Raw genomic sequence first — 20,407 nt, 5'->3', positions numbered from 1 at the left:
TATACGGATAACGGACATATTGAAAAGTTTGAACAATACTTAAGCGCTTCCAAAACTATGCTTTTAACGTTTACTTTTTTTTACATTAATGTTTTTGACTTTCTAGAATGCTTAGCCATGTAATGATTCCCCAAAATATGCCATAGGGCGCATTTACATTGAAGTTATTATTTACATTCATACATTTTAATACAATAGTTGAATTAAAAAACGGATTAAAAACATGAATTAATACGTCAGTATATTTATTTACTATATTAAAGCTCCTTTTCGTCGAGCAAACCGGCGTTACTTGTTTTTACATTAATGCTGTTGACTTTCTAGAATAATAAAAATATGCTATACAGTAGATATCCGACATACGCGGTACTCGACATACGCGGATTCGGAGATACAGTCTGTTCCCGAGTTACGCGGTTTTTGCGTTCCACAGAAATCCGCGTATCTCGAATTTCCGCGTATCTCGAATATTGCTTGACACATAGTTTATATTAGGAGTTAAGAGATCGAGCTATTGTGTACATGTATCATAGAATATTCAAAATTTTTCTTTGTCCATTAATATGAATGCAATGCAAGCGTATTCAAACTACATAAATTGCAACAAACGAAATTAAAAGCGTAAGTTATGCAAATGTGTAATTTACACATTTTTTCGTGTGGTTGTACATCTCAGGAATTTAAATCGATGTAATAAACCCAATCTACTGTCAAATTTTGAAAACCGCGTATCTCCGAATCCGCGTAAAGCAACCCGTAGACGTTGCGAACTTGTACGTGCGAACAATTTGACAACCAATGCCAGGTTGTCAAATTGTTCGCGCTTACAAGTTCGCAACGTCTACGGGTTGCTTAAGTCGAGAACCGCGTAACTCGAGAACAGACTGTACGCGGTTTTCAAAATTTGACAGTAGATTGGGTTTATAACATCGATGTAAATTCTTCAGATGTACAACCACACGAATAAATATGTAAATTACACATTTACATAACTTACGCATTTTATTTTGTTTATTGCAATTTATGTTGTTTGAATACGCTTGCATTGCATTCATATTAAAGGACAATGTAAAATTTTGAATATTCTATGATACATGTACACAAGAGCTCGATCTCTTAACTCCTTGTATAAGCTATGTGTAAAGCAATATTCGAGATACGCGGAAATTCGAGATACGCGGATTTCTCTGGTCCCCATTATCCGCGCAAGTCGGATACTGACTGTATGCATTTTCATGACAATTATTATTTACATTCTTTCATTTTAACACAATAAGTAAATTAAAAAACGCAATAGAAACATGAATTAGTACGCCAGTATATTTATTTACTATATCAAAACTCCTTCTCGTCGAACAAACCACGACAATGACCATTTTTACATACGAATAACGGTATTTTTGTAATGTCGCAGAAAGTTGCGACGAAAACGTTGGCCAGATTGTCCAACGCTGCGATCCAGTGCCGGCGGGAGTTTCTGCGACACTTTTGACATGCAAGATGGCCGACTTGGGCTACTTTTGATTACTTTGACACTTCCGGTGAGCACAAATCGGTCGCAGAAATCCCGGTCGCAGAATTGTCGCAGCGCCGTGTGGACGGACGGTTAGACGAAGTGGTAGAACAGTTAGAGATGTTCTTGGCAAGAAGAAGTGAACGGACATTGCGAAAACGGTGTCCCTTTCCACGATACGAGCGCTAATGCAGGAACCAAAACACAAAATACGTGAATTTATAAGAACAGTGAACACTAGAATACTAAAAACCTATTTTTATAACAATCGTCATGCATAATTGTACAAAAGAAAAATACTTGTCATTTTTATTGATTTTTTATGGGTTCCCGGATTATTCAATTTGCTCAATTACCTTGGTTTTCCAGTTATTTGTGCAGGTTCATTTTTGGTCGCTCTCCCGGGAGAGCGCTGTGTGACATTGAGAGATCGCATGTTGTGTTCTTTCGCAGCAGTGCTGTAAAACGAGAGCACTTCTTCAGTGTTCATAGCAAACGTTAAAACAGAATGCAGTCCTTCTCCTTGATAATTGGTACTCGGACATCGCGATCCTGTTCACAGCAAAGCAAAACGAGTTGCGCCAGATCCTGCAGTAACAGGCAGTGAATTTCTACTCCTTCCTTAAGTTTGATAATGAATTATAACACTCCGACTAAACTAACTTAATGACAATATTCATATAAAAGAATAAATTCTGTTTTCACAGTTCAAGTAATACGTAAAAGTATAAAATAAATTAAATGAAAAAAATAAATTTTCACAATAAAAGTTTTTTTCCGTAAACGTAATAGAAAATAAAAAATAATGTATGTTAAATGAGATATGTATTTATGTATCAGTTTTTCATTTTTGTCGTTATTCGCATAGCATCGTAGATGGCGATCGAACTGAGAGCTGAAGTAGCTACTTGCCGCTGGAATAGAACTGAGTCTATTTTTCGGGCAAGTAGATGGATGTATTGGTTGACAACGCGTGTAATTACAAGTTGTCAAAAATAATTGTTTAATTTTCGTGATTTTTTTAGGATAACCTACGACTTATGTTACAGAAATGTTATTTTATTGCACCAATGATCGATATTTTTATTTATTGAAGACAACATCATGGTAAATTTAATTTCATAACTTTCTGTTTACTTGTGTTAGTGGTTTAGTTACCGGCAAGTACTTGCTACAGTGCGAACGGCTACTTGCCACTTGCCTGCTTACTTGCCACTTGCACTTGCCGACGTGCGAATCAGCCTTAACAATAAGACAATCAATGGTTGAATTGCTCCAAAGACCAAATCGATTCTGTGAATGGTCCCTAGGACCATCAGGATCGTTATCGGTATCCGCTCCTAGGGGGAGCTGTTTCATTTCAGTTCCTAGGGAACTACCTACCACTATGCGTCAAACTGAGAAAGAAAAGAGAATTGAGAATTCTCTCGTGAAATCGGCAAAATTCATCTCTCTCTCTATCGGAGAGAATCGCGAATCGGGAACATTCGACATTTGTTTTCCAAATTTATATGAAAATGACATTTTGAACCGGTAGGTCAACGACACTACTCACCAGATATGTCAATTAGTGTTGGCAGAATCAGGATTCGGAAGATTCGATCCCTAGACGGATTCTAAAGATTCAAATCCCATTTGACGGATTCAAACACGCTTTCTGGACTGCACCATCGCGTAAGAGCCCCGCTACACGACCCGAAAACTCAAAAACTTCTCGGCGAGAAGAGGGGAACAACCGAGAAGTTAACGTCAAAAACTTTTCAGCTCCGTGAGCTGAAAACTGCACCCGAGAAGTTTTTGGCAGCTAACCGAAAACTCAAATGCGTCAGAAGAAGAAGACGAAAAAGAAATAAATGTAAACATAACAAATCTCAAAAACAAAATAAACGAACATATGGTGATAAATTTACGTGTTTCTTTTGTAGTTACGGTTAGTTAATATTTTGTTATTTTATAGCTAGAATATCAATTATAAATTCACTATAGATCAGGGGTTCGCAAAGTCCGGCCCACCAACTGATTCCAAAATCTAAAAGTTTCAAAAAGTTTAATGATAAAGATTAAAATATTTTATTCTACCACTTTTTATGTAACTTGAGAACATCAAAATCTTCCTTCTTCATGCGAAGAAAGTTAATTATAGTTTCATTTGCTTGCTCTGCTACAGTATTGTCCAGCAAACGGTTGCCATCTTCTTGCCTCCGCACAATACGCCTGTTGCGTTGTTGCAAGTTTTGGGTACTCAACTCGATGACCCGCGATAGGGTAGTTAGCCACACTTCAACAGATTATCCATCTTTTACTTTTTGTGTGAATTGAAATAAGATCTTGTTTGCTTTGAAGGAAGATTTTTGAGTTAACTGAAAAATCAAAAACAAAAACCTCGTTGCGCCGCAAAGTTTTGAGTTTGCGGCTCGTGTAGCGTGGCTCACAGAATTGGTACCACAAAACGCGGCTACACGAACCGAGAAGATTTTGACGTAAACTTATACGGTTTTTGAGTTCTCGGTTGGAGTTTTCGGTTCGTGTAGCGGCCCGGTAAGGCCGCGTCCACACGGCATCGTAGCGTAGCGATTTTGACACTCCGTCGTAGTGTCAACTATTTTTTATGGCCGTGGCTAAGGCCTCTCGACCAACATTTACACTACGACGGAGTGTCAAAATCCCTACGCTACTATGCCGTGTGGACGCGGGGTAAAGCAAGCCGGAGACGTCGCGAACTTGAACGCGCGAACAATTTGACAACCATGCATTGCCTATGTTAAGGAAAGGAAAGGAAAATAATAAGAGGATATCTTCCTTTCCTTTCCGTAACGTCTCCGGCTTACTTAACGCGACGTCCCCTTACAGGCGCTGAACTCCATGCAAAAAAACCTAGCGCGATTCGCACGACTTTATTAAGATTGTTCTGCCGAAACTGGGCTACTTTTGAAACGGGACGTCACGCTGCAGTGTGGACCATTCGGGGTCATTAAAAAGTAGCCCATTTTCGGCAGAACAATCGCGCAAGCCAAGCGCGACAGAGGTAGGAGAGTATGTGGAAATATGTATCACATAGGGGCGCAAACTCGGCTGAAATTGTTTATTGAATTTTGAGGTAGTAATGCATGATATTTGTGTAGCTACGTATTTTATGCACCCTGAGTGAGTTTGGAGCTTCCACATTTGAAATTCACTAAGAAAACAAACTTAAACAGACAACGACAATATTTTGGCCCACCGTAGGAAGTATATATTTCCACATCATCTCCTACTTGTTGAAGAGCTGTTTGTTTACGTTTCGACACTCGAAAAAACTTTGGTAAAAATATCAATTAAAACGGAGTTTGATTACTGAATTACATTTGTGAAGGCTAGAAATAAGTGATAAAACGAAAAATCCGATGTTTTGTGAAGAATATTGCTCGTTTTGTTCGCGTTTGTGTTTCGACTTGTTTACGTTTTGTCCAGCTGTCGGTTTGTTTTCGTTTCGAATTGACATTTGACAAGAGCTAGTGCGACGCCGCGTTTTTCGCTGCTTCTACACTAGCGCGGTTTGTGCGACATTTTTTTTTGTATGGAGTTCGGCCGCCTGTCAGGCGATGTCGCGCTGTAGTGTGGACCCCGAGTAAAGATTCAAATCTCATTTGACGGATTCTAAAACTTTGACTCGATTTGGTTCGAATCAGATTTGATTTGTTTTTGCGCGATTATGTGGTGAGTCGTTGACGTACCGGTTCAAAATGTCATTTTCATTTGGAAAACCAATTTTTCGACATTCATCTCTACGTTGGAAAACCTATGTCGAATGTTCCCGATTCGCGATTCTCTCCGAGAGAGAGAGAGAAAGATTTTGCTGATTTCGCGAGAGAATTCTTAATACTCGTTTCTCTCTCAATTTGACGCATAGTGGTGGGTAGTTCCATCGGAACTGAAATGAAACAGCTCCCCCTAGGAGCGGATACCGATAACGATCCTGATGGTCCTGGGGACCATTCACAGAATCGATTTAGCCTTTGGAGCAATTCAACCATTGATTGTTTAATTGTTAAAGTAACAAATAATATGAAAAATCGGTAAGTTTGGTATGCACGCATGATATGACGGATTGGGACTCGGTTTCGAAGATCCGGATCTCAGAATGGAATTGAATCGAAAGATTCGAATCCCTGTATGGATTCAGTTTCCCCATCACTATTGGTGAGTTGCCATATTGGACTGTGTCGCACCGACCACGGTGTATTTTTCGTGAGTGACAGCAAGCGTCCATTTTGATTCTGCACATCCAACTGTTTCAATCCATCATCGCCATAGCGGGGAGCGCACAGCTACGAAGGCTTCGAGGACGCCATTGTTTATTTTTTATGCATAAAAATTAACTTCTCCGGTACTGTGCTACTGTTATAAAGTGTTAAAAAACGGAAACAGTGTTACGTGTGTTGGGAAAGTTATCGTTCCAGAAAGTTAAGCCGTACCGAAGCTTATGGTTTGTACAATTTTTCCTACGTTCTATATGTTCTGCTGGTATATATATGTTAATATGGTAGTCAGAATGAGATGGAATGTCGATAACTAACCAAACAAGGAGGAAAACATTGTTCATCTTTGCAAATGAATGTTATATACATAATATTGGGCCAAGTAAAATGGCAAATGCTTGACGATGAGTTGAAAATTAATTTTTTTCCAATTTTGCTGTGCCAGTTAACTACTCGGGACCGCTTAATTTGTCGAGATACTAAACTTATGCAGCAGCATTGAAAGAAAAGTAGGGTACAATGAAGTATAGAATGAGATAGATACAATAAGTCGTAACTGCTTGTAAGAAAAGAGTGGAAATATACTCCTTGTTTTGTCTGACATGGAAATAAGAGCTCTTTGGCGCGCATAAAGAATAGTATGAGATAGACAATATGACGCGTAGGTGCTTGCGGAGAAAAGAGCGGATGTAACCGAAAAAGCAATATCGCGCGTGAGCATTTTGAAGTATTAATCGTTTGGTCCCTTTCCAACTCTTACCTTCTCAGTTTCTTATTGGGAAATTCTTCTAGTTACTTTATGCACATCATTTTTAAGTAATGAAAAAGAAATTATGTGCAGTTGCAAAAAAATGTAAATGATTGTTATTTGTTAACTTCAGTATAGTATCGTTTGGTATTTTTATGGTTGGTATCTGTATCTGGAAAATAGTGAAATTGTATACAATTTTTGTAGGTTTAACATGAAAGTTGTGATGGCGGTAAACTTGAGAAATTTCAAATTTAACACGTTGCGTACCAAGCATTTTAGCACAATTTTTAGTACAATTTTTCAAATTACAATTTGTTCATAATATTTGTTAAACCTATTGTTTTCGAAGGCCAAGCAAAAACTTAGCTTCCCAAAATATTTATATGAAATATTACAATAATTTTTATGTTGCATTTTTATTTATTTATGGGTCAAAAACTTTTTAGAACTAGAACTGCTGTCACCCAAATTAGGGAGCGATTGTATTAAGATTTTTCGAGAAAATCGTTAAAATCTACGAAACTCTTTCCTTTTCAACGAATCATAATGTTATAAGCAGATAGTTCACTCACTTTGAAATAGAAGCACCTATTGCGTAAAACAATCGGTAGTAATTGTTTTTATTAAGCTTTGAGAGCTTTTAGGAATTATAAAAAGTTATTTGAATGGTTGGATGTCGAGAAGTAATGTTAATTTCGATATAAAAATGGACCAAAATAGATGCAAAGAAACCTGGTTTCGACTGAAACTTCTATGCATTTTGATACTGACAGGTTGTCAGAAATTTTCTAGACGAAAATGCGGGCATCCTGCAAAAAAGTGGATTTAAAAAAATCAAATTAAACATGTAATCTCACTAATTGATCTCACTTTAACATAAAAGTAAATAGCAGTTTCTAAATTATTTGAAAGATTATTTAAACCATAAAACACAGAACATAAACATGGGGGGCAAAATAGAAACAAAATAGTGACAAAAAGTATGTTCGGGAATTGATGATTTTCAGTCCAGCATTAAATTAACTTAAAACTATGAATTTCAGTGCGTGTTTAGATAGCTACCCTAAATTACCATACCAAGTTTATCGTTTATCACTAAGTGGGCCAAAATTAGCACTATTTCCTTATTTGCCTATGATGGACTAAAGTATCTTAGCACAACTTCTTTTTTTATTACGAATATACTTTTCAAAGTTGAAGGTATTAATTAAACTGTAAATTCAACATTACGATCCGTTCAACGGTCCATTTGGTAGATGTTATTATATCTATCTCTTTTGTTATGCACACTTTCAGATTTTCGAACGATGGACGCAACACTCGAAAGAGACAAAAGTATCCGAAACTTCATGTAGCGACTACATGAACAAGCACGGAATTGACAGAGGTGAGCCGTGATCGGATATCTACGGCAGCCGAGATCCTTCTTCGACTGAGAAAGTGTTGTTGTGTTCAAATGCGCGAAAAGTCAACGGTGTCGATTTTTTTTCAACGAGTACAAGTTCGGGAAGAACATTGAGTGAATTTACATATGAACTCCATATTGCTAAAAATATCAACTGTCTAATGAGTGGTGAACTGCGTGTGAAAACTGTGTGCACAGAACAAAACGAAGAAACATCGTGTAAATCGTGGTAGCAAGCGCATCTTGTAAATCAGTTCGTATGCATGAAAATGCACTGTTCTGTTGATAGCTAGCAACAGCCAGGGCAGTTTATGTAGAAATATTATAAGAGCCATATTCAACTGTGCACATCATAAAAAATCCAAGGAACACCAAACATGACGGCCAATTCGGATACATCTACTACTGAGTTGGCGTCGCCGGTACCACACAATGCAATACTTCGCTGGAAGAGGGTAACTAATCCCAGCGGCCCACAACCAAGGCCTCGCCACGGGCACCGATCTGTGAATATCAAAGAGTTGATGGTCGTTTTTGGTGGCGGTAACGAAGGAATTGTCGATGAATTGCACGTATATAATACAGGTAAGAAAAAAGAACGAAAGATTGTCATGGGTTGATTTTTATATTCATTCGATACTGTTGAGAGTACTTCCGTATCCTCAATATACTTCTTACTCGTGACAAATATTGCTTTATGCCATGTTTCTAATGGACTGTAAACAAGTTTAGCGAGAATGTTTTTACAGCCGATAAAATCCGACAACAGCGCAATCGCGTCATATTGACTAGATGATGGCGACCATATTGGAAGAATGGAAGGCGGCCATATTGGAAGAAATATATATTTGTCTTTCTTTCATCTGCTTCTGTTGCAGTTTACTTTTATGCAGAACATTGAAGTGTGGATGAAAAAGAAGATGCGAGATCTGCGGTACAGCAGATATCATTGTAATCCCTTCAGTAACGGTTTATAATACGAGTAGCCTGAAAACTTTCGACAGGAACTTTTGTTTGAAATCCTCAAATTTGAACATCAGTCTAAACTGTTAAGCTCGAAATTAATAGAATAAACTAACTAACTTGGAAAACAGTTAAGAGATTCATGCAGGATGCTTCCTGAATTGAATTATTGGTTATTTATCTAAGTTATGAATCAGTGCTGATAACTGCATAGGTCATTAAAAATTTTGTGTGTTCTTTTAAGGTAACTTTTATCAAAAACATTTGAGCAACGGACGTAATCAGCAACTTATTTTTATGATGATGACAACAAAGCCTTTTATTAGCATTCGGAAAGATGTGAAAAGCATATTTTTTACCTTTCCTAGAGTGCCATGAATAAACATTTTGGTTTGAGAGCGTAGCGAAACACTGAAAATATAATCTCCCATTTTTGTGGCAATAATCCTTAATTTAATTGTTTATTCCGTCACTATTCTTATCTATTTCAGCTACCAACCAATGGTATGTCCCTGCTACAAAAGGAGATGTTCCACCAGGATGTGCTGCTTACGGATTTGTCGTAGATGGTACTAGGATTCTCGTTTTTGGTGGGATGGTAGAGTACGGCAAGTACTCCAACGAACTTTACGAGCTACAGGCCACCAAATGGGAATGGAAAAAATTGCGTCCGAAACCTCCAGAGTCCGGACCACCGCCGTGCCGTCGCTTAGGTCATAGTTTCACGCTTGTGGGGGATAAAATTTACCTATTCGGAGGTCTTGCCAATGAAAGTGATGACCCGAAAAACAACATCCCCAAATATCTTAATGATCTCTATATATTGGAGATCAAAAATAACCAACTACAGTGGGAAATTCCTACTACGTTCGGAGAAAGTCCACCACCTCGCGAGTCACACACCGCAGTTTCATGGTACGATAAAAAGATGAAAAAGTATTGGCTTGTGATCTACGGTGGTATGTCTGGCTGTCGACTTGGCGATCTTTGGCTACTGGACACGGATACAATGTCCTGGACGCGTCCCCGAACAAATGGTCCACTACCACTGCCTAGATCATTGCACAGCTCCACGCTTATAGGAAATCGAATGTATGTGTTTGGTGGTTGGGTTCCGCTAGTGATGGATGAAGTGAAGATAGAGAAACATGAAAAAGAATGGAAGTGTACAAATACTTTGGCATGTTTGAATCTCGGTAATAATCAATTGACTCCTTAAAAGTAAATGGATATTGCAAGATCCATCTTATCCTTTTTTTTAACTTTATCGTTTCAGAATCTATGACCTGGGAGGAGCTTGATCTAGATACTGAAGAAGACAACATGCCACGTGCCCGTGCAGGCCACTGTGCCGTCGGAATACATACTAGACTTTATATATGGTCTGGTCGTGACGGCTACAGAAAGGCCTGGAACAACCAGGTCAGGGTGAGCTCTGTTATTCCTAATACGACATAGCCATTTGTATGCATCAATATAATATTACATATGTAAATTTTATTAAACGCTGGCTACCGCGTTTGGTGTTTTTGTTGATTTCGTACAATCAATGAAATTTATGTTCACAGCATTTGACGTAAAATTGCGCGTGCTGTTGCGGTGTCTTTGTTGTCTAACAGCTTAACAGCTTAACTTTTTCAAGATTCACGATATTTAAATCGCTGAAAAATCACGGTTTTTGCTCTAGTCTAGTCGTGTGTTGGCGTCTATTTTTGTGCTCCCTTTTTTCCCCATCCGCGAAACAAGTGAACAAAGTTAACAGTATTTTACTTGGACGTCAAACGTTTACTTACGGTTGAAGAGTACTACAGAAGCAGTTGAACGATGCTTACCTGGGCTCGAAAACGGTGTATGTATGGGCCGAGGCCGGCTGTACCAAAATTCACCACCACATTTTGATTACGTGGAGTGGCGAGTGTTGTTCGTGATGAATCTAAAAAATTGGAGAAGTTCTCTGTTAGTCAGTTAGATGCTTCGGAGAAGTAGTTTACAAATCTTCAAAATTAGATTATAGCTTTTCCACTCTACTTAGATTATAAATGTTTACTACAATTCAAGTTGTCTACACATTTTTGTATGAAAATATTCAGATGAAATGAGTAGTAAATGTGTTCTTTTCATAAACGTAATATCTATACACTATCAACGCTCAATAAACGTTCTGTTGAAAGTTTTTCATAAAATTCTTTTTTTGCATTTTATCGTGAATTTGCCTATTTAATTAAGTTTTCTAGTTTAAATTCAATTAAATATACATATATGTATGAATATTATCAATGGGAGAGTTATTAATGCTAATAAATGCTTTACACTGCAACTGCAATGTGCGTTGCGGACAAAAGCAAGCATTTCTCTCGAGCTTACATATCAGATATCTGCAGACTAGCAAGACCAGCTTGAAACGGTTTTGCTAAGCATCCAATTTGAACAAATTTATGTTTTTAAGTGGCACAACATCTCCTAGAATTACTAGGCTTCTATTCTTAGAGAGTAACTATGAACGGAAGACTGTATATACTATAGATCGGTGGTCAGCTGTTCGTAAAATCAGGAAGTGCCAGACTGGAGATTCGACATTGTTTCGTAATTTTTCCTCTAGAATGTTCTTTATTGATTAAAGAAAATAAAAATTCCTCACGCGAGAGGTTTGAGCTTAAATGCTGATTGAGAAAAGGGTAGCGTGATACTTTTGAGCTAGAATATTCTGCATAATGTTGCAAGATGTTTAATTTTAGTTACCAAAGTATTCAAGCAATTTAGCACATCTCTAGTCACGGCATGTAGTATGTTTTGATGTTCACACCAAATGACGCCTCGTAAAATGAAAGGGCTTTTGATTTGTTTGTTTAATGTCCTGGTACTATTTATTGTTTCACTTGACACAGGTTTGTTGCAAAGATCTTTGGTACCTTGAAGTTGAGCGCCCATCTGCAGCATCACGCGTGCAGCTGGTACGGGCTGCTACTCACTCGCTCGAGGTGTGCTGGCCAGCAGTTCCATCGGCGGCATATTATATTCTCGAAGTTCAAAAAATTCCCCAAGCGCCTCCACCACCACCCACACCTGTTGCTCAAATTCCACCGTTACCGGTTGGGTCGGCTGCACCATCAGCAATCATTGGCTCCGGTGCCGCTTCTAGTGCCGGATCGATGTCACCGGCACAAATGAATATTGGCGTTGCGGCAACAGCAGGAGAACCTTTGATTCAGCAACCAAGTAAGTGAATCTAGTCCATTAGGATTGGTATTGGTATAGCTCAGACATGTTTTCTGTTTATCTCACGATCTATTATTTTTTTAGTTATAAAACAACTACCTGTTCGAGCTGCTGGACCTGGAACACCAACAGCATTAGGCGTATCAGCAACAAGCATTCAATCACCCATACTTCAAAGTAACAGTATGACCACGCAAACAGCGATACTCAGTTCTGTTCACAACCCGACCACCATCGGACTGCAATCGCCTCCTACAAACAACAATGTAGGTGTCGTTTCGTCGTCAATACATAGTTTGAACCAACCGGTTCAAAGAATTGTCACCAAGGTACAGCCAGCAAAGCAAATTCAAACGCCACAAAGGGTTCTTACTACTTGTTCGCCTATTCTGCAGCAGCAACCCACACAAATTATTGCGACGCAACAACAACCGATATCTTCGCAAACTATTCAGGCGGCCGTAGCTCATGCAACGAATGTAACCACAGGTCAGAACCAACTTACGCAACTACAACATACACCACAGACAATTCGGGTCGTTTCGGCCGGTGGCACGTCTATTACAAACGCACAACAGCTTACCATAGGTGCCGGAACACCGATACGGGTACTCTCATCTACTGGGCAGCAGTTACGTATCGGGACAGCCGGTTCTGCTACCATCCAGCAGGGCCAGACGGCAGTCCTTCGAGCCGCTGGTACCAACGTAGTTTCCGGTAGCCATCTACAGTCTGTTCAGCAGCGTATCGTGAGTGCCGCTTCTGGTAACACATCCACAACGGCCACCATCGGTGGCAAACAAATTATTTTACAGAAACCAGGTACCATAGTAAGCGGTCCGGTAGTGGCTGGTGTTACAGCTACCACCGCTATCAATAGTGCTGCTACAAACCAGGGTCAGATTCTGACACTGGTAAAAACAAGCCAAGGCATGGCGATGCAAACTGTACCGAAGATGAGTGTGGTCCAGAAAGCCACCGGAACAATCGCGGGAGCACTACACCAGTCTCCGCAGCAGCTTATTACGTCAAATCTTATCGCCGGATCGGGAGGCACAGTGTTGCAACAGGCATCTGTCGCAGGTCCGGGTGGTGGTCAGAAGACCACCGTTCTCGGCGGCAACGTAGTGAAGTTGATGTCAACTGGTACCGGTACCATAGGAGGCAAGCAGATACTGATGAAAAATTCAAATATTGTGCAGGTGGGAAAAGTGGGTACTAACGCCACTGGAAAGCCAACGTTGGTACTCACGAACAAGGCAGGCCAACCAATACGCGGTAACCAGCAGGTAATTGTCGTTACGACTCCACAAGGAATTCGTACTGTGAGTGGAACAGTTACGTCGTCGGCCAGCAATTTTGTTACCCTCTCGACATCGCAGGTTATCAACACGATCAGTACCTCACGAGCTGCCAGTATAAGTGGCACGACGGTCCTTCAGGGGACATCGGTGTCAAGTGCGGGAACTGTGTCAGCTCTTGGGAGTAACGCGATTGCTGTTACGTCGAGTGGAAGTGCCACCACGACTATCGGTGGACAAGCTATAAAGCTGCGGGCCGTGCAGGGTGGCAAACCGATCACCTTCACTATGCCAGTTGCAGGTCTACAAGCTGCTGGGCAAAAACTGACGGGAACACAAATCATTAACATGCCACAGAAGCTTGTTAGCGGTAAAGCCCTCACAGTCCAGCTGACTCCTGCAGGTGGTCAGAAGACAGTCACTATCGTTAATTCTGCTGCAGGCGCCACTGGTGCTGGTGCTTCCGTGACCGGACAGACTGGCCAGAAAATCCTTATGCTGCCTTCAAAAACAACCACTAGAATCGTCACTCAGCAGCAGTATCAACAAATACAGCTACAACAGCAGCAGCTACAGGCTGCTCAACAGCAACAGCAACAACAACAGCAACAGCAACAGCAACCGGTGCAACAGTTGCCACAGGAACAGCAAGTGTCCACTGACGCAGCGTTTGCAGCGTTAGCAGCAGAAACCGGCATGATGGAAATGGATAGCGAAGGAATGGAACAAATGGATGGCTGTTTCGACTTTGATGATGGAAATTGTACTGAATATGTCCTGGAGGATACAGAGGCTGATAACGCCGTAACTCTAGAAGAGTTAGAACAGAAAATTCTACCACCAGAAGAGTTGCTACTGGAGAGCATTATGAATCTACAGGAGATGCCTGTATTTGAGCAGTTGGATGGTTGCGACGACATCCTTCCAACTCGTGATGACGAAGAAAAGGACACGTTTTCGAAGAATTATTCTTGTACCCCAATGACAAAAGTACGGTACACTAAATTAGGCTTATATGGTGGCGCAGTGAATATTACTGGTGCCGTTAACAATGGTAATGGTGCAGAAGATAACGCCTCGATGATAGATAATACCATACCGGATAATAATCAGCACCTGAATGAGGCCGAAGGCAATCAGCTGCCGGTAACAGACTCTACAGAAGGGGGACAAGTTGATTTTCCAACCGACACAATCGAAAGGGACGAAGATGGTGAAGGGTCGATGGTTGAGCAGGAGGAAGAATCCACTTTGAATAACCCGAATGAAGAGCATTTGGGAGCGACGAGCAACAACGACACTGCGATAGAGGACAACTCCATGTTTGTTTCAACGGTTAATGAAGATATGCCAGCCGGGGCTGTGTCAGAGGGTTTAAATGTAGAAGGACACAATGTGGGATCCGAGGAGGAACCCACTATTGCAGAAGTGAACGAAAGACACAGCACGGATCAGACGGATACGAATACTTCGATACCATTGGAAGGCGTAGAAGATGAGCCTCACCAAAATCTCGGTGCTCTGTTAGATGATAATACATTAAACGAAACATCAAGTCAACAACAATACGAAGTAAGTAATAATCCTTTTACTTCGAATATAAAATCGAGCACCATCTCAGGTCAATTGGCTTTAACCCTCATTATGCCCGATATTGGGGACCTTATTTTAGATGCCTTTTGCGGATCATAATGAAGAAGGCACCAAGACACAGCAAGAACAGATTCTAAATGATAGTACAGGGGAAGGCGACGGGTCTATCATCAGCGACAGAGTACCACAAGCTTCTCTTCGCAATCCAACAGCAACGGAAACGGAAGCCGCAAATATTCTTACTACTATTAAAAGCGCTGACATCCTTTCAATTCAAAATGCCGAACTTTTGGCCAGCGGAAGCGCCAACGAGAATATTATGTGAGTGTAAACATCAAATCCATCGGGGATGAGCTACTGTTGTCTTAACTCTTTTATGTTAATTGTTTTGTCTTCTTTCTTTGCATATTATAATCCGCAATTAAGCTCGGGGGTTGCCACTGAGATGCTCCCAACGGACGCCGAAAATCAATCAATAACATTCAAAACAGAATGTGGAGATGTCACATCGGCTGTAAGCGGTAACATGATGACCCTAAGTGATGGAACCACCTTCGTGACAAGGTTGCAACCTGCCGGAGATGTAACTACGCACAGTGTGATTCCGCCTGTCGTTAAGATCGAGGATAATAAGACGTTTACTACTGGCCACTTGGATGCATTGGCCGAGGCAGCTGCTTCGGCTACCTCTGCTCTGCCAGTCGACTTGATGAATAGCTCGTTATCGACTGGTGGCTTAATGGGCGATTTACTTTCTTCGCCTACATCCAACGTGGCACAGCAGCAACACCCAACGTCGATAAAGTATCTAGAGACTGAATCGAAACCGTTTCAGCTTTCTTCACCAATACTCCAAACGGCGGGCAACCCTCCGGCAGTAAATAATGGGAATAATGCAATGCCAGCAAACAAACAGTTAATTGCTACAAATGCAGCCAAGGTCAATGCACGGGGTGTAACAGTTGGAAAACTCAAGGATGAAAAAGTTGAAGTATGTATCTTATTTTTTGTCTTATATTTATATACTAGAGTTTTTGTAAGCACAGTCATATTGTGTATAACAAATTCAACTAGTATTGTAATAATTTTATGTTTTTAGTGTTTAAAATCAGAAGCTTGATTAGCGTTTGGTACAGTATTTTTAGGGAAACTGGATGCACTTAACATTTTGTTGACGGGAGACGAAGATCTTCGTCTATTTTTCACTCAACGTTAGATCCACGCATACCATTGCATAATTGAGCATTTACTTGTTTCGTTCGATTCGTCGTTTCCGTTTCGATCGTTCGTTCGTTACCGATTTATAAAGAAAAAAAACAATTTTGTCACAAACAGGCGATTGTGAATCGACACTCTTACTGCTTGGTACATCAAATCGTAGAATTATTCAAAAACGAAAACATTACAATTCAATGCACTACAAGGTCAAATTAGAACAAAGGATACGTACTTATAGAAATGTCAACTACTGGTTAGTAGTTGTAATTTTTAACATATAACAGGTGATATTAATTCTTGAATTGTTGTGAAATCTCGATGTTTTTTCTACTATTGCAGCAGAAGCCCATGAAACCAAAAGATGAATCAGAAATCTGGCACACTGTTGGTATATTCAAGGCAGTCAATCATACCGTATCAAATTACATTGATGTAAATGAATGGGACAGTTCGGTCGACGGTGAAATGCTTACAGCAGACAACATACCGAATCTGTCCGAATTGAAGCGGATAAATCTGGAGCCTGGCTGTGCGTACCGGTTCCGAGTAGCGGCTATTAATAGCTGCGGTCGTGGCGAGTGGAGCGACGTGACTCCTTTCAAGACTTGCCTGCCAGGTTTCCCAGGTGCACCATCAGCAATTAAGATTTCTAAGTCACCCGAGGGTGCGCACTTGTCCTGGGAGCCACCACCGTCAACTACCGGCGACATTCTTGAATATTCAGTCTATTTGGCGGTCAAGTCGCAAAATGCGACTAAAGATAAATCGTCCTCCCCATCGGCCGCACAGTTGGCATTTGTTCGTGTATACTGTGGGTCAAACAATCAATGCACAGTGGCGAACCAGTCGTTGCAAACGGCACATGTTGACTTCACCTCCAAACCGGCCATCATATTCCGTATTGCTGCCCGCAATGACAAAGGTTACGGACCAGCAACGCAGGTCAGGTGGCTACAAGGTGAGTAGTGTTACGGCAAATCAATTAGCCAAGCCTAGAATTTCTCTTTTCACATTTTCACATACTATTTCATCTGATTTCCATTCTCGCAAAAGATCCACAATCTTCAAAGACTGGGCAAGCTGGTGGAAGTGCTGGAGGCCAATCGCAGCCCGGAGTTGGCGGGAAACGTTTGACTGAAAAGTCAATGGCAGCTGGACCGAATAACAAAAGAATCAAGATAAACACGGCCTCCAATCCAACGATAATGGTGTCTCCACAACACAACCAGTAGGTAGTCAGCATCTGTGACACTGGGGCATGTTATTTATCTCTATGAGATTGATTTTAAAGAGCACAAGATCGAATACAGTGCTGCAGAGAACTAGTGGGTTATATATAATGCAGCTGACGAAGGGAATTATCAGCTTTTATATCAAAAAGTAACGAAGCAATTCGTATAACTACATGCAAACAGACGGAGTCCTCAAAAGAAATAAATATACACTGTTGGTAAAGCATGGTTACCCAACGATCGGGATCGTTTATCACACATCAATCGATAAAACGTTTCGTAACGTTTAACGCAATTTTGTATAGAATGTATTTTAAGCAATATATCTAACGCATATTACGTATATATTCCGAGTACCGATTCTTCACAACCCGCGCTTCACGATAGATTTCCCTTCCGCATTGTTTCAGTCCGATAGTAGAACGAAAATATCCACACCTACACTTAAAGATGGATCCGTGGACATACAAAAAAATCTGTTCTGTAATAATAATGTGCTTTAGTGTCTGTTTAGGTACAAAGAGTCCCTGGCCTGAAGATTACATCCAACGAACATATATCGCAGCTTTAATCCGAAAACCGAACCGAAACCACACCATTCTATCAGATTTCACAGAGTCTGGTAGATTGATAGCGATGCATATGTATTGACGATAAGAAGGGTATAGGGTTCAGGTACATGATGGGAAAGGAAATTACACGTATAGGAACGTCCCAAATTGTTTCCCCTTCTTCCATTCATATGTATAGTTTTATAACATCGTCAGATGGTATAATGACATTTATAAAGGGTGTTTAGATATAAACTCGTGTCAAGAAAATAATAAAACATGGGAAACGCGACTCGCAATTCTAAGAAAAGAAAACCAGAATCGTGCTGCAGATACACATTGCGAGAGAATTGCGCATACCAACCGGTCGGGAGGCTATTCAAATATTAATTTCCCATTTTTCACTTCCTAATGAAAGACAGCACAAAATCGAGCATTACAGTAGAGAAAATTATAAAATGATCGATGAGTTGCACATGTAATAAGCTAACGTATGAAAGATCGATCGATCGATTATCAGCATGTTGTAGGAAAATCCCGAACGCAAAAAAGTGTACATACATTTTAAATGAATATGATTAGTACCTCCAATAGAGCGTATAATAAGTGAACCCGTGACTGAATTTGTGTGAATGGAACATTATCACTTCATTTGGTTATGTTAAACGCAGTCTTCATCACATGATTTTGTGGTTTGCGTTTGGGAAAAAATTGTCAAAATGGTAACTCAAATAAATAAGATCCCATCGATTGGAAAACAACAGTAATCTTTATGGAGAGTTTATTGTCATTTGCTGACTGCTTGCTTACGATATAACGAAAAATGTTAATACAACATAGTCATTTTTCTATTTTATTATATGTAACAGTTTTCATTGCCCATCAACATGGTTTGACACATGTATCTACTGTAACCAAATCAATTTCGCTCTGGGGGATACTGCGTGACATGTGACAAAAATTATGTGTTTTATAATACTTTAACTATGTCCCTTTCCTAGACAGTAGTCAGTGGTGACTGTAAATTCAATAGATGGGCTGAAACATTAGTTTGGTTATTAGAGCAAGAAGAATTACTTCAGTATGTTAAGTTGTGGTGCGTCATTAGAGATGCGTCTAAGCAATGAAAAATGTCATGGATTTTCTCAGATTTGCTACAAATATATGCAATAATAGTACTTGTGAACAACCTTTGTAGTTTTTTTTCTTGGTCCAGGCGACGGCATGCGATGAAAACACATCTTCAACAAAAGTAGTTGCAGTAGGAATATGCCTCTACGGCCACCACCACCCTCCCCCCCCCCCCAGCCCCCCGCCACCCACAGAGGCTCCAACTCCATAATAACGGCCCGATAATCTACTTTTGGTACAGCATTATGATACACGGGAGAACACAGAGGAATGCAATGAGTGATATAAGTACCGAGTAAGTAGAATCTTACCAATAAATTTGCCGGTTTAAATCATATCTATTGAATCCCTAAAGAGTGAATAAGCATGTAAAAAGAACTTCTCGATGTACCACATCGACGCAACATACGCGTCGAGACTTTGCACGAAATGTACCGACGCCGCAAAGTCATTTTTTTGCTGTTTTCAAAGTATTGGAGGTATTCATGATTTTCCGTCGAAACCTACCAGTTTTAACAACGCTGTTCCATACAAAAAGTACTTACAGCCGCTACCGGCCAGCTCTGTCGTACGCTCCTCGAACTTTGTCTTGTAAGCCCGATCGTTGGCTTCTGTGCCAATACGTTCAGCTTTCGCTTCGATTCGCTCGTCTTGTTCGTTGCTGAACAAGGTGGCTAAACCAAGCTAAACAACTGGCGAAGGTTTAAAGAGCATCGAAGTCAAGGTGTATAGTTTTGGTATCAACCAAATAAAAAATCAAAGATCGTCGTAATGGCAGTAGAATTGACCAATTTGTGTATTTGTTAAAGATTTTTTCAAGTGATTAATGATGCGTATGAAAATTATTACTTCGATCAATTCTACTGCCATTACGACGGCCATTATGTTTTTATTTTTTTGACACCAAAACTATACACCTTGACTTTGATGCTCTATAAACCTTCGCGAGTTGTTTAGCTTGGTTTAGTCACCTTGTTCAGCAACGAACAAGACGAGCGAATCGGAGCGAAAGCTGAACGTATTGGCACAGAAGCCAACGATCGGGCTTACAAGACAAAGTTCGAGGAGCGTACAACAGAGCTGGCCGGTAGCGGCTGTATAATAATGTATTAGGTTTTTGGAGTTTTTAAATATACCATAACCACTATAACTTTAAACAATAAGTGTGAATGTACAGATTTTTGTACATCATAACATAAGGCCCAAATTGGCCAAATCAAAAACATCTATTTAGTTAGTATTTTTAATGACCACTTGTGGCATCTAGTACTGCCTGCACCACCAACAATGCACGA

General features: G+C 40.2%; 1 protein-coding gene across 5 annotated transcripts; it reads left to right on the top strand.

Annotated features, from left to right (window-relative positions):
- The first annotated feature begins 5,806 nt into the window (after window positions 1-5,806).
- Window positions 5,807-19,156, top strand: LOC131262501 (host cell factor). 5 transcript variants are annotated; one of them, XM_058264520.1, is made up of 11 exons: window positions 5,807-5,978; window positions 7,799-8,492; window positions 9,362-10,066; window positions 10,147-10,292; window positions 11,756-12,086; window positions 12,171-12,415; window positions 12,485-14,959; window positions 15,060-15,301; window positions 15,407-15,971; window positions 16,538-17,156; window positions 17,252-19,156. In XM_058264520.1, exons 2-11 carry the CDS (start codon window positions 8,285-8,287, stop codon window positions 17,428-17,430), a joined length of 5,715 nt encoding a protein of 1,904 aa, XP_058120503.1. In that variant the 5' UTR covers window positions 5,807-5,978; window positions 7,799-8,284; the 3' UTR covers window positions 17,431-19,156. The 5 variants fall into 5 exon arrangements, with proteins under 5 accessions (XP_058120503.1, XP_058120502.1, XP_058120501.1 ...); XM_058264519.1 differs by having other exon boundaries at window positions 12,482-14,959; XM_058264518.1 differs by having other exon boundaries at window positions 12,171-14,959; window positions 16,541-17,156.
- The last annotated feature ends 1,251 nt before the right edge of the window (window positions 19,157-20,407 follow it).

This window comes from Anopheles coustani, chromosome 2 (genome assembly GCF_943734705.1).
Source record: "Anopheles coustani chromosome 2, idAnoCousDA_361_x.2, whole genome shotgun sequence".
NCBI lineage: Eukaryota > Metazoa > Arthropoda > Insecta > Diptera > Culicidae > Anopheles > Anopheles coustani.
Note: the sequence above shows the minus strand (reverse complement) of the source record. Positions and strands in the feature narration are given on the sequence as shown.